General features: G+C 39.3%; 1 protein-coding gene across 1 annotated transcript in view; it reads right to left on the bottom strand.

Annotated features, from left to right (window-relative positions):
- The window catches only part of INPP5A (inositol polyphosphate-5-phosphatase A), an 878,314-nt gene that overhangs the window by 187,570 nt on the left and 672,093 nt on the right, over positions 1–18,651 (bottom strand). Inside the window, exon 9 of the mRNA XM_053692598.1 lies at positions 1,474–1,558. Coding sequence (XP_053548573.1) covers positions 1,474–1,558 — 85 coding nt within the window. The remainder of the gene's footprint in view (positions 1–1,473; positions 1,559–18,651) is intronic.

Below are 18,651 nucleotides of genomic sequence, written 5' to 3'. Positions count from 1 at the left end.
TACTATTGCTTAAAAGTTATAGGGCTAGGGTTTATAAATGGCGGCAAGTACTATTGCTTACTTAATTTATTTTACATTAGGTTACCTACACTTCAGAGGACCACATAGGCTTATAATAGCTTTGGAAAGCCAAATCCAAATATTTCATTTTTAGCATATATGAATTAAAACCTAACCAAAAAGTTATCTAGAAAAATTGTTTCTCAACCGCGTTCTTCAAGTACCCCCACCAGGCCTTCATTTTAGCTGAACCAGTGCACAGAAATAATCAGCTGATGAGTAAGAGCAGGTTAGTAACCATTGTGTTACTGATCTGTTGATTACTTCACCTGTGCACTGGTTCAGCTATAATGAAAACCTGACCTGTTGGTGGTACTTGAGGACCGCGGTTTAGAAACATTGATCTAGGACAGTGGTTCTCAACCAAAGTGACCTCAAGGCCCGGTAAATTTTAGCTGGACATGTCCAGGGCCCGGTAGTTTTATTTATATATATATATATATATATATATATATATATATATATATATATATATATATATATATATATATATATATAGTAAGCAGCAGGGATTTGCCCTATCAGTAACTAATCAGTTCAATGTGGGTTTAGTGGGGGCCCTGGAGTGTGGGGGTCCTGCCGACGGTCTGTCGCTGTGAGGGACATGGAGTGTGAGGTCTGGCCCTGGAGGTTGGGGGTCCTGGTTCTGGAGGTTGATAAGCCTGTTGGGGTTAGGGCAGGGAGGCTACCATGTTTATTTGCATAAATTTTAATACATTTGGGTCAGTGTGAGACAGTTTTCCTGGAGCCTTGATTGGTCTCAGTCTGCTCCTTGTGTGCAGTGGGGTAAGAGTGTGCAGTGGAGGCATGACAGGTCAGGGCCCACCAGCAGGGCTATCATGGCCCGGTACTGGGCCACGGCCCGGCTGTTGAGAAACCAGGATCTAGGAGATCTTCCTCATTGAACAAGGTATTGTTATGTTTTCCAGTAGCCAAATAGGTTTGTCACACATGTGAATGTTTACTGAATAAAGAAAAGGTAGACAAACTTTAAAGTGTTTAGCTCAGAGGAAAATAATTTGTAGTATCTATATACAATTTTACTGGTCTTGTGAAATTGTCAGTTATTAGAATGATATTCAGATTTCAGCTAAACCCAACCATATATTATTATTGTCATTTTAGAATAACAAATTAAAAAAAAAAGTTATGAGTTATTTTTTCACTGAGCTTATAAGCAGGAAGGTAGATAATGAGAGAATAATAGTTATTGTATTCACATAATTCCTTTTTCTAAAATTTTACAATTTACACTCTGATTTTATATAATGTTTAAGGCAACAGTGTGTGCCAACTAGTGTTATTCATTTTTTACCAGCATTTATGTAAACACAAGAATAGTATGATCCGATTGTATAAAACAGTGCTTCCAAAATATAAAGTCAAGTAAATAAAAGCCATAAACTGACTTACCTCTACCACCGATTTCAAATCCAATCGAAAGTTAAAATCTCCAAATACAAAGTAGGGAACTTTCTCATATCGATGATCTGTTATACTGAAAAAGACAACAAACTTACATTAGCTAAATAAATAACTTACAAAAGTGTCCATCCATCAATGATAAATAGAGTCATTTAAACCTTAAAGGGATATGAAACCCAAAAATTGCTTTTGTGATTCACACAGAACATACAATTTAATTTTTTTTCCCCAATTTGCTACTTGTATTACCAACTTTGCTTCATTCATTTGTTTGTAATTTCTCTTTGCAAATTGAGATGTGTCTACTCCACAAAGAGGCTGGAGAGCATACTTAAGTATGCTGAAGGCAATGTAGCCCTATCAAAGATTGTTCTTTCAGGATCTTGTCTCTGATAAAGTCTTAAATAATTTGCAGAGCTGCTGCAATTCAATGCTTAAAGTACCACTCAATGCATTAGAATTACATAATTAACAAGAGCATAATAAAAAGACAATGCAATAGCGCTTACTCTGAATTTAAAAATAAGCAGTAGATTTTTTTTTTTTAACAAATTTATTTTTTCTCCAATTCTCTGCCCCCTGTATCATGTGACAGACATCAGCCAATCACAGACTAGTATACATATACCCTGTGAGCTTGTGCACATGCTCAGTAGGATCTTGTTCCCCAGAAAGTGTGAATATAAAAAGACTGTGCACAATTTGATAATGGAAGTAGATTGGAAAGTGTCTTAAAACTGCATGATCTATCTGAATCATAAAAGTTTATTTTGAGTGTCCCTTTAAGATACATAACACCTCAAATTTTCCTTTAATGATTCAGACAGAGCTTGTGGTTTTAAACAACTTTCCAATTTGCTTCTATTATCTAAATTGCTTCATTCTCTTGGTATCTTAAGTTGAAAAGCATATCTAGGTAGGCTCAATGCATTACTAGGAGGCTAGCTGCTGATTGGTGGCTGCACAAGAATGCCTCGTTTCATTGGTTCACAAGATGTTTTCAAATAGCTCCCAGTAGTGCCTAGCTGCTCCTTCAAAAAAAGGATACCAAGAAAATGAAGCAAATTGGAAAAAATAAGTAAATTGGAAAGTTGTTTAAAATCACATGCTCTAGTTGAACCATGAAAAATAAGAAAAAGAAAATGTTGGGTTTTATGTCCCTTTAGTTTGTTGAAACATACTATACAGATTTCAAAATAAAATCCTTTTATGTCTATTATAGTGTGTTATACTATATTCAGAATGAAAAAGAAAAGTCTGACCAAAGCCTTTGAATTTTTACCTTTGCCAGTATTTAAGTAAAAAAAAAACAAGTTGAAAAAGCAGGAATATAAGCTTAGGAGCAGGCCCATTTTAGGTTCAGCTCCTGGGTAGCGCTTGCTGATTGGTGGCTACATTTAGACATCAATCAGCAAGCACTACCCAGGTTCTTAATAAAAAATGGTCCGGCTCCTAAACTTACTTGCTTTTTCAAATAAAGCTACCAAAAGAATGAAGAAAAATTGATAATAGGAGTAAATTAGAAAGTTGCTTAAAATGTCATGCTCTAGCTGAATCATTAAAAATGTATTTTGATTTTTTTGGTCCCTTCAAGACAAACTCACAACTTTCATTAAACCATCTCATTTTTAAGTACAACAGAAAATAATGTGTGGGATTCTAGTCTCTTTCAGTATAGTACTTGAGCAGTTATGGCACATTTTTGTCCTGTGCATCCTACAGCAACAGCCTATGGGTCCGTGCTCAGTAAATACGTACCACAAATGATGCCAAACTAAACTCTCTTGCAGGTCTAAGCAAGCTCAATTGTAGAAGCCACCATGATTCAGAAGTCTTCTTTAAACAAGTTAAAAAAAAAGAAATAACTGTAGACTTTGCCAGTTTCAGTAATTCATTTCAATTTTTGGCTTTCTTCAAGGTCGTTTACAGCTAACATAAAAATAATGAATGTTACTGAAGTGTCAGAAAAGCATGATATATGGCTTTTTAAATAAATTGATTTTTTCAAGGAAGTTATGTGTAGCTAATTTTTCCCCAAAGTCATTTTTTTAAATTGACACTTCTTGCCAAAGAAGAGCCACTTACGGCTTGTTAACTAAATGGATATCACAAGTGGGTAATGACAAACTCAAAAGATACTGGGCCAAACACAAAAGGAATCAGTTAATTAAACCTCAATTACATTACTCTTATACATTTAAGGATTTCATAAAAATAATATGTTTCACCTCTTTTATGAAGATCACACTTTGCCCTTAAGGGAGAACCATAGAGAAAGCAGAGAAAGAAAAAAAGACTTATGGCAGCAACGGAAATGTACAAAAAGTTTTTTTTAACAGTTACATAATATGAAAAATCGCTGATCCCAAATTTTTATTTTTATTTTATTTTTTGATCCGTATCTCTTAATTGTAATGTTTATTTTTTTTCCACTGTAAAAATAAAAACACTTTCGGCTAGATTACGAGTCTTGCGTTAGGCTTAAAAAGCATCGTTGGCCGGTCCCAACGCTGCTTTTTAACGCCCACTGGTCTTATGAGTCTTGCAGGTACAGGTGTTCCGCTCACATTTTTGGCCAGACTTGGAAATACCGCAAATCCACTTACGTAAATTGTGTATCCTCTTTTTTTCAATGGGACTTGCAAAGCGCCGGTATTACGAGTCTGACAAAAAGTGAGCGGTAGACCCTCTCCTGTCAAGACTGGTACCGCAAGTCAGTAGTTAAGAGTTTTACACTACAACGCCGTAGCATAACTAAAGTGCTAAAAAGTACACTAACACCCATAAACTATATATTAACCCCTAAACCGAGGCCCTCCCACATCGCAAACACTAAAATAAAATTTTTAACCACTAATCTGCTGAACCGGACATCGCTGCCACTATAATAAATATATTAACCCCTAAACCGCCGCACTCCTGCCTTGCAAACATTAGTTAAATATTATTAACCCCTAATCTGCCCTCCCTAACATTGCCGACACCTACCTACATTTATTAACCCCTAATCTGCCACCCCCAACATCGCCGCCACTATACTAAAGTTATTAACCCCTAAATCTAAGTCTAACCCTAACCCCCCTAACTTAAATATAATTTAAATAAATCTAAATAAAATTATTATAATTAACTAAGTTATTCCTATTTAAAATGAAATACCTGTAAAATAAACCCTAAGCTAGCTACAATATAGCTGTTACATTGTAGCTATCTTAGGTTTATTTTTATTTTACAGGCAAGTTTGTATTTATTTTAACTAGGTAGAATAGTTATTAAATAGTTATTAACTATTTAATAACTACCTAGCTAAAATAAATACAAAAGTACCTGTAAAATAAAACCGAACCTAAGTTACACTAACACCTAACACTACACTATAATTAAATTAATTCCCTAAATTAAATACAATTAAATAAAATTAGCTAAAGTACAAAACCCCCCCCACTAAATTACAGAAAATAATAAACAAATTACAAGATTTTTAAACTAATTACACCTAATCTAATCCCCCTAACAAAATAAAAAAGCCCATCTAAAATAAAAAAAGCCCTACCCTACACTTAATTACAAACAGCCCTTAAAAGGGCCTTTTGCGGGGCATTGCCCCAAAGTAATCAGCTCTTTTACCTGTAAAAAAAATTACAAATCCCCCCCCCCAACATTAAGGGCTAGATTTATTAAAGCCCTACGGCTGCAAGTTCTCACAAGAACTTGCTCGCCGTCATTTATCAAGCAGCGGTCACCAGACCGCAGCTTCCCTAACCTCTTTGCCACCTCTAAGGTGGCGAAATTCTATATCCTCGGTCTAGTCAGACCGAGGAGATTGACAGCTCCTGCCCGTGCGTGATTGGCTGTGCGCGGGCAGGGGGCGGAATTGCACGCGAGCGCAAAATTGCGCTTGTGTGCAATGGCATATACCTGTGGGTAATTTCACCCCGCCACAGGCGAGCTGAGGCGTACAGGGGCGTGTATATGTGCCCCTGTCCGCCTCAGCATTAATAAATCTAGCCCTAAAACCCACCACCCACACAACCAACCCTACTCTAAAACCCACCCAATACCCCCTTAATAAACCTAACACTAACCCCTTGAAGATCACCTTACCGGGAACAGCCAATAGAATACCAGCTCAATCCTATTGGCTGATTGCATCAGCCAATAGGATTTTTCCTACCTTAATTCCGATTGGCTGATAAAATTCTATCAGCCAATCGGAATTGAAGGGACGCCATCTTGGATGACATCACTTAAAAGAACCTTCATTCTTCAGTCGCCGTGGAAAGAAGAGGATGCTCTGCGTCGGTTGTCTTGAAGATGGACCCGCTCCGCGCTGGATGGATGAAGATAGAAGATGCCAAATGGATGAAGACTTCTGCCCGTCTGGAGGACCACTTCTGCCGGATTCGTTGAGAACTTCGACCCGGTTGAATGAAGACTTGATCTTCAAGGGGTTAGTGTTAGGTTTTTTTAAGGGGGTATTGGGTGGGTTTTAAAGTAGGGTTGGTTGTGTGGGTGGTGGGTTTTAATGTTGAGGGGATTTGTAATTATTTTTAAAGGTAAAAGAGCTGATTACTTTGGGGCAATGCCCCGCAAAAGGCCCTTTTAAGGGCTATTTGTAATTTAGTGTAGGGTAGGGCTTTTTTTATTTTGTGGGGGCTTTTTTATTTTGTTAGGGGGATTAGATTAGGTGTAATTAGTTTAAAAATCTTGTAATTTGTTTATTATTTTCTGTAATTTAGTGTTTGTTTCTTTTTGTACTTTAGCAAATTTTATTTAATTGTATTTAATTGTATTTAATTTAGGGAATTAATTTAATTATAGTGTAGTGTTAGGGGTTAGTGTAACTTAGGTTAGGTTTTATTTTACAGGTACTTTTGAATTTATTTTAACTAGGTAGTTTATTAAATAGTTAATAACTATTTAATAACTATTCTACCTAGTTAAAATAACTACAAACTTGCCTGTAAAATAAAAATAAACCCTAAGATAGATACAATGTAACTATTAGTTATATTGTAGCTAGCTTAGGGTTTATTTTACAGCTAAGTATTTAGTTTTAAATAGGAATAGTTTAGTTGATTATAGTAATTTTATTTAGATTTATTTGAATTATATTTAAGTTAGGGGGGGTTAGGGTTATACTTAGGTTTAGGGGTTAATATGTTTATTATAGGGGCGGCAGATTAGGGGGTTAATAAATGTAGGTAGGTGGCGGCGATGTTAGGGACAGCAGATTAGAGGTTAATATTTAACTAATGTTTGCGATGCGGGAGTGCAGTGGTTTAGGGGTTAATATGTTTATTATAGTCACGGCGACGCTGGGGGCAGCAGATTAGGGGTTAAGAAGTGTATGTAGGTTGCGGCGACATTGGGGAAGGCAGATTAGGGGTTAATAAATAGTATGTAGGTGTCGGCGATGTTGGGGGCATCAGATTAGGGGTTCATAAGTATAGTATAGTAGTATAGTATAATGTAGGTGGCGGCGGTGTCTAGAGCGGCAGATTAGGGGTTAATAATATAATGTAGGTTGCGGCGATGTCAGGGGCGGCAGATTAAGGGTTAATAAGTGTAAGATTAGGGGTGTTTAGACTTGGGGTTCATGTTAGGGTGTTAGGTATAAACATAAATTTTATTTCCCCATAGGAATCAATGGGGCTGCGTTACGGAGCTTTATGCTGCTTTTTTGCAGGGGTTAGACTTTTTTTCAGCCGGCTCTCCCTGTTGATTCCTATGGGGAAATCGTGCACGAGCACGTTACACCAGATCACTGCTAACATAAGCAGCGCTTGTATTGGAGTGCGGTAATGAGCTAAATTTTGCTCAACGCTCACTTCTTTTCTGGTTTGTAAAACCCCGTAATACCAGCGCTGTCTGTAAGTGAGCGGTGAGCATAAACTGCTCGTTAGCACCGCATAGCCTCTAATGCAAAACTCGTAATCTAGGTGTTTGGTTCCTAAAAAAAGAAACTAATAATGTTACTCATTTAAAGGGAAAGTAAAGCAAAAAACATAATTTATGCTTACCTGATAAATTTATTTCTCTTGTGGTGTATCCAGTCCACGGATCATCCATTACTTGTGGGATATTCTCCTTCCCAACAGGAAGTTGCAAGAGGATCACCCACAGCAGAGCTGCTATATAGCTCCTCCCCTAACTGCCATATCCAGTTATTCGACCGAAACAAGCCGAGAAAGGAGAAACCATAGGGTGCAGTGGTGACTGTAGTTTAAATTAAAATTTAGACCTGCCTTAAAAAGACAGGGCGGGCCGTGGACTGGATACACCACAAGAGAAATAAATTTATCAGGTAAGCATAAATTATGTTTTCTCTTGTAAGGTGTATCCAGTCCACGGATCATCCATTACTTGTGGGATACCAATACCAAAGCTAAAGTACACGGATGAAGGGAGGGACAAGGCAGGCTTAAATGGAAGGAACCACTGCCTGTAGAACCTTTCTCCCAAAAATAGCCTCCAAAGAAGCAAAAGTATCAAATTTGTAAAATTTTGAAAAGGTATGAAGCGAAGACCAAGTCGCCGCCTTGCAAATCTGTTCAACAGAAGCCTCATTTTTAAAGGCCCAGGTGGAAGCCACAGCTCTAGTAGAATGAGCTGTAATCCTTTCAGGGGGCTGCTGTCCAGCAGTCTCATAGGCTAAGCGTATTATGCTCCGAAGCTAAAAAGAAAGAGAGGTTGCCGAAGCTTTTTGACCTCTCCTCTGTCCAGAGTAAACAACAAACAGTGTAGATGTTTGGCGAAAAACTTTAGTAGCTTGTAAGTAAAACTTTAAAGCACGGACCACGTCCAGATTATGTAAGGCGTTCCTTCTTTGAAGAAGGATTAGGACACAATGATGGAACAACATCTTGATTGATATTCTTGTTAGAAACTACCTTAGGTAAAAACCCAGGTTTTGTACGCAGAATAACTTTTTCTGAATGGAAAATCAGATAAGGAGAATCACATTGTAAGGCAGATAACTCAGAGACTCTCCGAGCCGAGGAAATAGCCATCAAAAACAGAACTTTCCAAGATAAAATTTTGATTTCAATGGAATGAAGGGGTTCAAACGGAACCCCTTGAAGAACTTTAAGAACCAAGTTTAAGCTCCATGGGGGAGCAACAGGTTTAAACACAGGCTTAATTCTAACCAAAGCCTGACAAAAAGATTGAACGTCTGGAACTTCTGCCAGACGCTTGTGCAAAAGAATAGACAGAGCAGAAATCTGTCCCTTTAAAGAACTAGCTGATAATCCTTTTTCCAAACCCTCTTGGAGAAAGGACAATATCCTAGGAATCCTAACCTTACTCCATGAGTAATTCTTGGATTCACACCAATAAAGGTATTTACGCCATATCTTATGGTAGATTTTCCTGGTGACAGGCTTTCGTGCCTGTATAAGGGTATCAATGACTGACTCGGAGAAGCCACGCTTTGATAAAATCAAGCGTTCAATCTCCATGCAGTCAGTCTCAGAGAAATTAGATTCGGATGATTGAAAGGACCTTGTAGTAGAAGGTCTTGTCTCAGAGGCAGGGTCCATGGTGGAAAGGATGACATGTCCACTAGGTCTGCATACCAGGTCCTGTGTGGCCACGCAGGCGCTATCAAGATCACCGATGCTCTCTCCTGTTTGATTTTGGCAATCAGTCGAGGGAGCAGAGGAAACGGTGGAAACACATAAGCCAGGTTGAAGAACCAAGGCGCTGCTAGAGCATCTATCAGTGCCGCTTCTGGGTCCCTGGACCTGGATCCGTAACAAGGAAGCTTGGCGTTCTGGCAAGATGCCATGAGATCCAGTTCTGGTTTGCCCCAACGATGAACCAATTGAGCAAACACCTCCGGATGGACTTCCCACTCCCCCGGATGAAAAGTCTGACAACTTAGAAAATCCTCCTCCCAGTTCTCTACACCTGGGATATGGATTGCTGATAGGTGGCAAGAGTGAGTCTCTGCCCAGCGAATTATCTTGGAGACTTCTAACATCGCTAGGGAACTCCTGGTTCCCCCTTGATGGTTGATGTAAGCCACAGTCGTGATGTTGTCCGACTGAAATCTGATGAACCTCAGGGTTGCTAACTGAGGCCAAGCTAGAAGAGCATAGAATATTGCTCTTAACTCCAGAATATTTATTGGGAGGAGTTTCTCCTCCTGAGTCCACGATCGCTGAGCCTTCAGGGAATTCCAGACTGCACCCCAACCTAGAAGGCTGGCATCTGTTGTTACAATTGTCCAATCTGGCCTGCGAAAGGTCATACCTTTGGACAGATGGACCCGAGATAGCCACCAGAGAAGAGAATCTCTGGTCTCTTGATCCAGATTTAGCAGAGGGGACAAATCTGTGTAATTCCCATTCCACTGACTGAGCATGCATAGTTGCAGCGTTCTGAGATGTAGTCGCGCAAATGGCACTATGTCCATCGCCGCTACCATCAAGCCGATTACTTCCATACACTGAGCCACCGAAGGGCGCGGAATAGAATGAAGAACACAGCAAGATTTTAGAAGCTTTGATAACCTGGATTCTGTCAGGTAAATCTTCATTTCTACAGAATCTATCAAAGTCCCTAGGAAGGAGACTCTTGTGAGTGGGGATAGAGAACTCTTTTCCTCGTTCACCTTCCACCCATGTGACCTGAGAAATGCCAGAACTATGTCCGTATGTGACTTGGCAATCTTAAAGCTTGACGCCTGTATAAGGATGTCGTCCAGATAAGGGGCCACTGATATACCTTGCGGTCTTAGGACCGCCAGAAGCGATCCCAGAACCTTTGTAAAGATTCTTGGAGCTGTAGCTAACCCGAAGGGAAGAGCCACAAATTGGTAATGCCTGTCCAGAAAGGCAAACCTTAGGAACCGATGATGATCTTTGTGAATCGGTATGTGAAGGTAAGCATCCTTCAAATCCACTGTGGTCATGTACTGACCCTCCTGGATCATAGGTAGGATGGTCTGAATAGTTTCCATTTTGAACGATGGAACTCTGAGGAATTTGTTTAAGATCTTTAGATCCAAAATGGGTCTGAAGGTTCCCTCTTTTTTGGGAACCACAAACAGATTTGAATAAAAACCCTGTCTCTGTTCCGACTGTGGAACTGGACAGATCATTCTCATAACTAGGAGGTCTTGCACACAGCATAAGAATGCCTCTTTCTTTATCTGGTTTACAGATAATCTCGAAAAGTGAAATCTCCCTTGAGGAGGGGAAGCTTTGAAGTCCAGAAGATATCCCTGAGATATGATCTCCAACGCCCAGGGATCCTGAACATCTCTTTCCCATGCCTGGGTGAAGAGAAAAAGTCTGCTCCCTACTAGATCTGTTACCGGATAGGGGGCCGTTCCTTCATGCTGTCTTAGAGGCAGCAGCAGGCTTTCTGGCCTGCTTGCCTTTGTTCCAGGACTGGTTAGGTTTCCAGCCCGGCTTGGATTGAGCAAAAGTTCCCTCTTGTCTTGTAGCAGAGGAAGTTGATGCTGCACCTGCCTTGAAGTTTCAAAAGGCATGAAAATTAGACTGTTTGGCCTTTGATTTGGCCCTGTCTTGAGGAAGGGTATGACCCTTAACTCCAGTAATGTCAACAATAATTTCCTTCAAACCAGGCCCGAATAGGGTCTGCCCCTTGAAGGGAATGTTAAGTAATTTAGACTTTGAAGTCACGTCAGCTGACCAAGATTTAAGCCATAGCGCCCTACGCGCCTGGATGGCGAATCCAGAATTCTTAGCCGTTAGTTTAGTCAAATGAACAATGGCGTCAGAAACAAAAGAATTAGCTAGCTTAAGTGTTCTAAGCTTGTCAAGTATTTCAGTCAATGGAGTAGCTGTCCGAAAGGCCTCTTCCATAGACTCAAACCAGAATGCCGCAGCAGCAGTGACAGGCACAATGCATGCAAGGGGCTGCAGGATAAAACCTTGTTGAATAAACATTTTCTTAAGGTAACCTTCTAATTTTTTTTTTTTTCCTTTCAAACAAGCTTTATTAAATCAAAATAAAATTGAGTTTCATACATACAGTGGTAAGCTTTAAATAATCTTTACATAGCAGACAATAAGAGAAATGTATAGTACACATAAAACATTGTATGCTACTCCAAGCTATACAGACTCCCATCTTTGGGTCGCCACTGTACATCATGATAGACTTTATGCTTGTGATATTTTTGAATTTTTCTTTCTTTACTCCTCTCCTTCACAATCAAAATAGAACATGAATATTGAAGTATTGTGTGTCAATAAACAAAACAATACAAAAAAAAAAAGAGGAGGGGGAGCAGAGAGGGGGGAAAGGTAAGGGGGGTAGGGTGGGAGGAGCCGCGGCTATTCCTGCGGGTTAGTCTCATTTTGTTAAATTTCTTGACCTCTCCAAACTGCCAGCATCATTTCATGTGTGCCTATCTTGTTAATTTTGTAGTAGTGAGATCTTTCTAGTGCAAGCAACTCTTCTACCGTATGCACCCACTCCTCTAGTGTCGGTACTACCCCTGATTTCCACCTCCTAGGTATCAGTTTTTTGGCTCCCGTGAGCATTAAGAGCAGTAGTGCCTGTATGTGTGCTATTTTGACCTTGGGCAAGTGAAAAAGAAGGATAGCCTCTGGAGTGTGTGGGATCGTAATTTGCAGCTTGTCTGATATGTTACTGATAACAACACGCCAAAAGTCTTTTATTTTTGGGCAAGTCCACCAAATGTGCAAGAGTGTGCCAGGCTCGCCACAGTCCCTCCAGCACATAGGGCTGACTGCGCGGAAGCATCTATGCAACCTGGTAGGTGTCAAATACCATCTACTTGTCAGTTTTATGTGAATTTCCTGCACGTTGGCAGATATAGAAGAACGTTTAGTGAGGGAAAAGGATCTGAGCCAAGTATCATCATCTATGTCCCTACCTAATTCCCTGTTCCAGGCCGAGGTATAGGAGGGGAGGGTTGCATCGGGAGGGGTGGCAAGAAGCCTATATATCAGGGATATTAGGCGCCTGGATGGATTATGAGTTGTGCATAGACTTTCAAAGGTCGTGAGTTCTCGCATAAAGTGTGCTCTGCTCTTGTGGTGTGTAAGATAGTGTTGCAGTTGGTTATATCTCATCCAAGATTGGAATAGGTTTCCAAATTTCTCTACCATCTCGTGTGGGGGTAGTAATTTACCATTCTCTACTGCGGAGTATAGAGTGCCTTCTCTCAAAGGGTAAGGTTTGCTCATCTGAGTGCCCAAGTACGAATATGGGAGGTCCGGGTTTTCAATTATAGGTAAAAGGGGTGATTGCCCCGGGGATATATGTGTACAGGTATTAACTGTATTGTCCCACACCCTGAGTGTTTCTGCAATGCAGCTAAATTTGCCTAGAATTTTTGGTTGTTGCGATGGAGACATAAATGCCAGTGTGCCTACATTGTTAAGATTAAGTATTTGTCCGTCAAGACGTACCCAAGCTTTATGTGAGGTGTTTTGAGCCCATTCTACAATCCTTTGGAGAAAAATAGCTCGTCTGTATGATGCTAAGTCTGGGAAACCCAAACCCCCCTTGTCTCTTGACACGTATAGAGTTTTTCTGGATATGCGTGATTTGATGTTGTTCCAGATAAATTGCTCGAGTAGCTTTTGAAGCTGGTGGAGGTAGTCCTTTGGGATGGGGATTGGGAGTGTTTGTAGGATATTCATTTTAATAACCCCAATTTTACCCAGCCAAGATAAAGGCTTGTTCCTCCAGGAGGAGAGGTCCTTAACTATTTCATCTTTCAGGGTGACATAGTTTAGTCTGAATAGTTCACGAGGGTCTTTAGTAAGTGAAACCCCTAAGTATCGTAGTTTTTTTTGCGCACAAGGTATTGAGAGAGCCTCGCATAGTGCTTGCAAATGGTCTTCTGGGGCATTAATATTTAGGACCTCCGATTTAGTGATATTGAGGTGGAAGTTTGACAGGGAGCCGTATGTTTTTAATTCCTGCAGGAGCGCTGGAATAGAGGTGTCTATGTTGGTCAGTGTGTATAAAATGTTGTCCGCGTACAAGGTTTGCTTGTATTCAGACTCTTTAATTTTTATGCCTGAGACTCTATGGTTGTTTCGGATTTTTTGAGCCAGCGCCTCTATAGAGAGGGCAAATAGTAATGGGGAAAGGGGGCACCCCTGTCTCGTCCCATTTGATATATAAAAAGTATCAGAGAGTGTGCCGTTAATTCTGACTTTCGCGTTTGGTTCAGAGTATAGGGAAAACACTAGATTCGTAAATGCGCTACCGAAGTTCATGGCCCTCAGAACCCGATGCAGAAAAAGCCAATCGACCCTGTCAAAGGCCTTCTCCGCGTCGGTCGAGAAGAGCACCATAGGTATCCCTTCATTACGGGCATATTGAGTCAATTGCAAAATTTTACAGGTATTGTCCCTTGCCTCCCTACCCGGGACAAATCCCACCTGGTCAGTGGAGACAAGGGCTGGGAGATGCTTGCTGAGGCGCTGGGACAGCACTTTGGCCAATATTTTTACATCAGCATTTAACAGCGATATCGGTCTGAAGTGTTCTGGTATAGAATGGGACTTGCCCGGTTTGGGTATTACAGTGATGTGAGCTTCTAATATTGAACGAGACAATTGGGGAGATTCAATCAAGCTATTAAAGAGTTGGATCAAGTTTGGGGCGAGTATGCTGAGGAAAGTTTTATAGTATTTAATGGTAAGCCCGTCTGGGCCCGGGCTCTTTCCGTTGGGGAGTTCTTTGATAGCGTGTGAAAGTTCTTCTAAAGTTATAGGCTGGTCTAGTCTGTCTGAGTCCTCGTTTGATAAACATGGTAAGTTTAAAGGGGCCAGGTAGTCGTCTATTTCCCTCTCCCTCTCTGAAACTTGAGCAGAGGTGTCATCTTTTTTATTAATGTTATATAGGGCTGTATAGTAGGTGTGAAATGCACTAGCTATCTGCTAACCTTCTAATTTTTTATCCATTGGATCTGAAAAAGCACAACTGTCCTCGACAGGGATAGTGGTACACTTTGCTAAAGTAGAAACTGCTCCCTCCACCTTAGGGACCGTCTGCCATAAGTCCCGTGTGGTGGCGTCTATTGGAAAAAAAAATTCTAAAAATAGGAGGGGGGGAAAACGGCACACCGGGTCTATCCCACTCCTTATTAATGATTTCTGTAAACCTTTTAGGTATTGGAAAAACATCAGTACACACCGGCACTGCATAGTATTTATCCATTCTACACAATTTCTCTGGTACTGCAATTGTGTCACAGTCATTCAGAGCAGCTAACACCTCCCCAAGCAATACACGGAGGTTCTCAAGCTTAAATTTAAAAGTAGAAATATCTGAATCATGTTTCCCTGAATCAGAAATGTCACCCACAGACTGAAGCTCTCCTTCCTCAGCTTCTGCATATTGTGACGCAGTATCAGACATGGGCCTTAAGGCATCTACGCGCTCTGTACTACGTCTAACCCCAGAGCTATCGCGCTTTCCTCTGAATTCCGGCAGTCTGGCTAATACCGCTGACAGGGTATTATCAATGATTGCCGCCATATCCTGCAAAGTAATCGCTATGGGCGTCTTTGATGTACTTGGCGCCATTTTAGCGTGAGTCCCTTGAGCGGGAGTCAAAGGGTCTGACACGTGGGGAGAGTTAGTCGGCATAACTTCCCCCTCACCAGAATCCTCTGGTGATAATTTTTTTAAAGATAAAAGCTGATCTTTATTGTTTAAAGTGTAATCAATACATTTAGTACATATTCTCATATGGGGTTCCACCATGGCTTTTAAACATAATGAACAAGGAGTTTCCTCTATGTCAGACATGTTTATACAGACTAGCAATGAGACTAGCAAGCTTGGAAAACACTTTACATCAAGTTAAACAAGCAATATAAAAAACGTTACTGTGCCTTTAAGGGAAACAAATTTTGCTAAAATTTGAAATAACAGTGAAAAAAGGCAGTTAAACTAACAAAATTTTTACAGTGTATGTAACAAGTTAGCAGAGCATTGCACCCACTTGCAAATGGATAATTAACCCCTTAATACAAAAAACGGATTAACAAATTGAAAAAAATGTTTTTTAAACAGTCACAAAAACTGCCACAGATTCACTGTGGCTTTACCTTCCTCAATATATGACTTTTGAAGCCTTTTGAGCCCTTCAGAGATGTCCTAAAGCATGCAGGGGACTGCTGAGGGAAGCTGAATGTCTCTGTCTGTAATTTTAACTGCGCAAAAAGCGCTAAAATAGGCCCCTCCCACTCATATTACAACAGTGGAAAGCCTCAGGAAACTGTTTCTAGGCAAAAATCAAGCCAGCCATGTGGAAAAAACTAGGCCCCAATAAGTTTTATCACCAAAGCATATATAAAAAACAATTTATGTAAGAACTTACCTGATAAATTAATTTCTTTCATATCAGCAAGAGTCCATGAGCTAGTGACATATGGGATATACATTCCTACCAGGAGGGGCAAAGTTTCCCAAACCTCAAAATGCCTATAAATACACCCCTCACCACACCCACAAATCAGTTTAACGAATAGCCAAGAAGTGGGGTGATAAGAAAAAAGTGCAAAAGCATAAAAAACAAGGAATTGGAATAATTGTTCTTTATACAAAAAATCATAACCACCACAAAAAAGGGTGGGCCTCATGGACTCTTGCTAATATGAAAGAAATGAATTTATCAGGTAAGTTCTTACATAAATTATGTTTTCTTTCATGTAATTAGCAAGAGTCCATGAGCTAGTGACGTATGGGATAATGACTACCCAAGATGTGGATCTTCCACGCAAGAGTCACTAGAGAGGGAGGGATAAAATAAAGACAGCCAATTCCGCTGAAAAATAATCCACACCCAAAATAAAGTTTAAATCTTATAATGAAGTAAACTGAAATTATAAGCAGAAGAATCAAACTGAAACAGCTGCCTGAAGTATTTTTCTGCCAAAAACTGCTTCAGAAGAAGAATACACATCAAAATGGTAGAATTTAGTAAAAGTATGCAAAGAAGACCAAGTTGCTGCTTTGCAAATCTGATCAATCGAAGCTTCATTCCTAAACGCCCAGGAAGTAGAAACTGACCTAGTAGAATGAGCTGTAATCCTTTGAGGCGGAGATTTACCCGACTCGACATAAGTATGATGAATTAAAGATTTCAACTTAGATGCCAAAGAAATAGCAGAGGCCTTCTGACCTTTCCTAGAACCGGAAAAGATAACAAATAGACTAGAAGTCTTTCGGAAATTCTTAGTAGCTTCAACATAATATTTCAAAGCTCTAACTACATCAAAAGAATGCAATGATCTCTCCTTAGAATTCTTAGGATTAGGACATAATGAAGGAATCACAATTTCTCTACTAATGTTGTTAGAATTCACAACCTTAGGTAAAAATTTAAAAGAAGTTCGCAACACCGCCTTATCCTGATGGAAAATCAGAAAAGGAGATTCACAAGAAAGAGCAGATAATTCAGAAACTCTAATAAGCAGAAGAGATGGCCAAAAGAAAACAAAACTTTCCAAGAAAGTAATTTAATGTCCAGTGAATGCATAGGTTCAAACGGAAGAGCTTGAAGAGCCCCCAGAACCAAATTCAAACTCCAAGGAGGAGAAATTGACTTAATAACAGGTTTTATACGAACCAAAGCTTGTACAAAACAATAAATATCAGGAAGAATAGCAATCCTTCTGTGAAAAAGAACAGAAAGAGCAGAGATTTGTCCTTTCAAGGAACTTGCAGACAAACCTTTATCCAAACCATCCTGAAGAAACTGAAAAATTCTCGGAATTCTAAAAGAATGCCAGGAAAAATGATGAGAAAGACACCAAGAAATGTAAGTCTTCCAGACTCGATAATATATCTTCCTAGATACAGATCTACGAGCCTGTAACATAGTATTAATCACAAAGTCAGAGAAACCTCTTTGACTAAAAATCAAGCGTTCAATTTCCATACCTTTAAATTTAAGGATTTGAGATCCTGATGGTAAAAAAGGACCTTGTGACAGAAGGTCTGGTCTTAACGGAAGAATCCACGGTTGGCAAGAAGCCATGCGGACAAGATCCGTATAAATTTCAAAGAAGTCTTAACCTACCCCTTACCAGCCAAGCTGGAATACGGCACGTGCATCGCAACATTAGGGAGCTAATTTCGAACCCCAATTAAAAACATGTTACTTGGGAAAGAACTCAGGATTCGTTCCTTAATAAGAACAACCAAACTAGTATAAGCTTAAAGTTTTAGTCTTAGAACTCAATCTTGAAGCCCATAGTAACAGTTAAGAATTGAATCCAATTATAATTGATTATCTTAGAACAAAAGAAATATGGATTTTCTTTTTTTTTTTTTAAAAAATCACAGAATTCTTCTAGCTAAAGTAGCTAAAGACATAGATTAACCCTCATTTGCGAATATATTCAATAAAATGAAGACACTAATGAAATCATAAGCATGATAGTCCAGTTTAAAGGACCAGTCAAAACAGAGGACTTGCAAAATGCAAAACAACAAGACAAATGCAACGGCACCTAGTCTAGTAAATGTTGTCCCTTAACAATGCTAAAATAAATCATGATCTGATACTTGATCTTAAAGTAAACAGAAAAAATGAAACAATTGCAATATCACAGGACCAAGAAAAGTACCTGAAACTAAATAATTTTCCAAAAATAAGATACAACTATATAAAGGAAAATAAATACTATTTTGCTATAAAAACAATAGCATAATTAGTAGGAGTAGAGATAGCTCCAATAAAATGGAGAACCCTCCAAATTGAATTTAACTGCTGACAAAGAATATAGTTTAAAAATAAAAGAAAATTCTCAGCCTATTCCATTCCCTAGTATGGGGAATTGGAAAGAAAACCTCTGAAATCACAGAAGAAATAAAAAGGCAGAAATAGTGTCAGCTAGTCTTAAATAACTAGTTACCTTAATATCCAAAATAATCAACACCTCTTCAACAAAGAACAAATGTACTTTAATAATAAATAAATTATATAAAAAAGTAGATTTGTTAGTGTCAATATCTGATGAAGAGAATTTCTGAAAGAGATAAAAACATCATCAGAGAAGGATAAATCAGTATGTTGTTGGTCATTTGAAACTTCAATAATTAAAAAAGAAGTGAAAAAGACCTAAAAATCGTATTAGAAGGCACAAAGTCAGACATAGCCTTAATCAGAAAAAATATTTCTTATAAATC

This window comes from Bombina bombina, chromosome 9, assembly GCF_027579735.1.
Source record: "Bombina bombina isolate aBomBom1 chromosome 9, aBomBom1.pri, whole genome shotgun sequence".
In the NCBI taxonomy this organism is placed as follows: Eukaryota; Metazoa; Chordata; class Amphibia; order Anura; family Bombinatoridae; genus Bombina; species Bombina bombina.
This window is presented reverse-complemented; position numbering and strand designations above follow the sequence as displayed.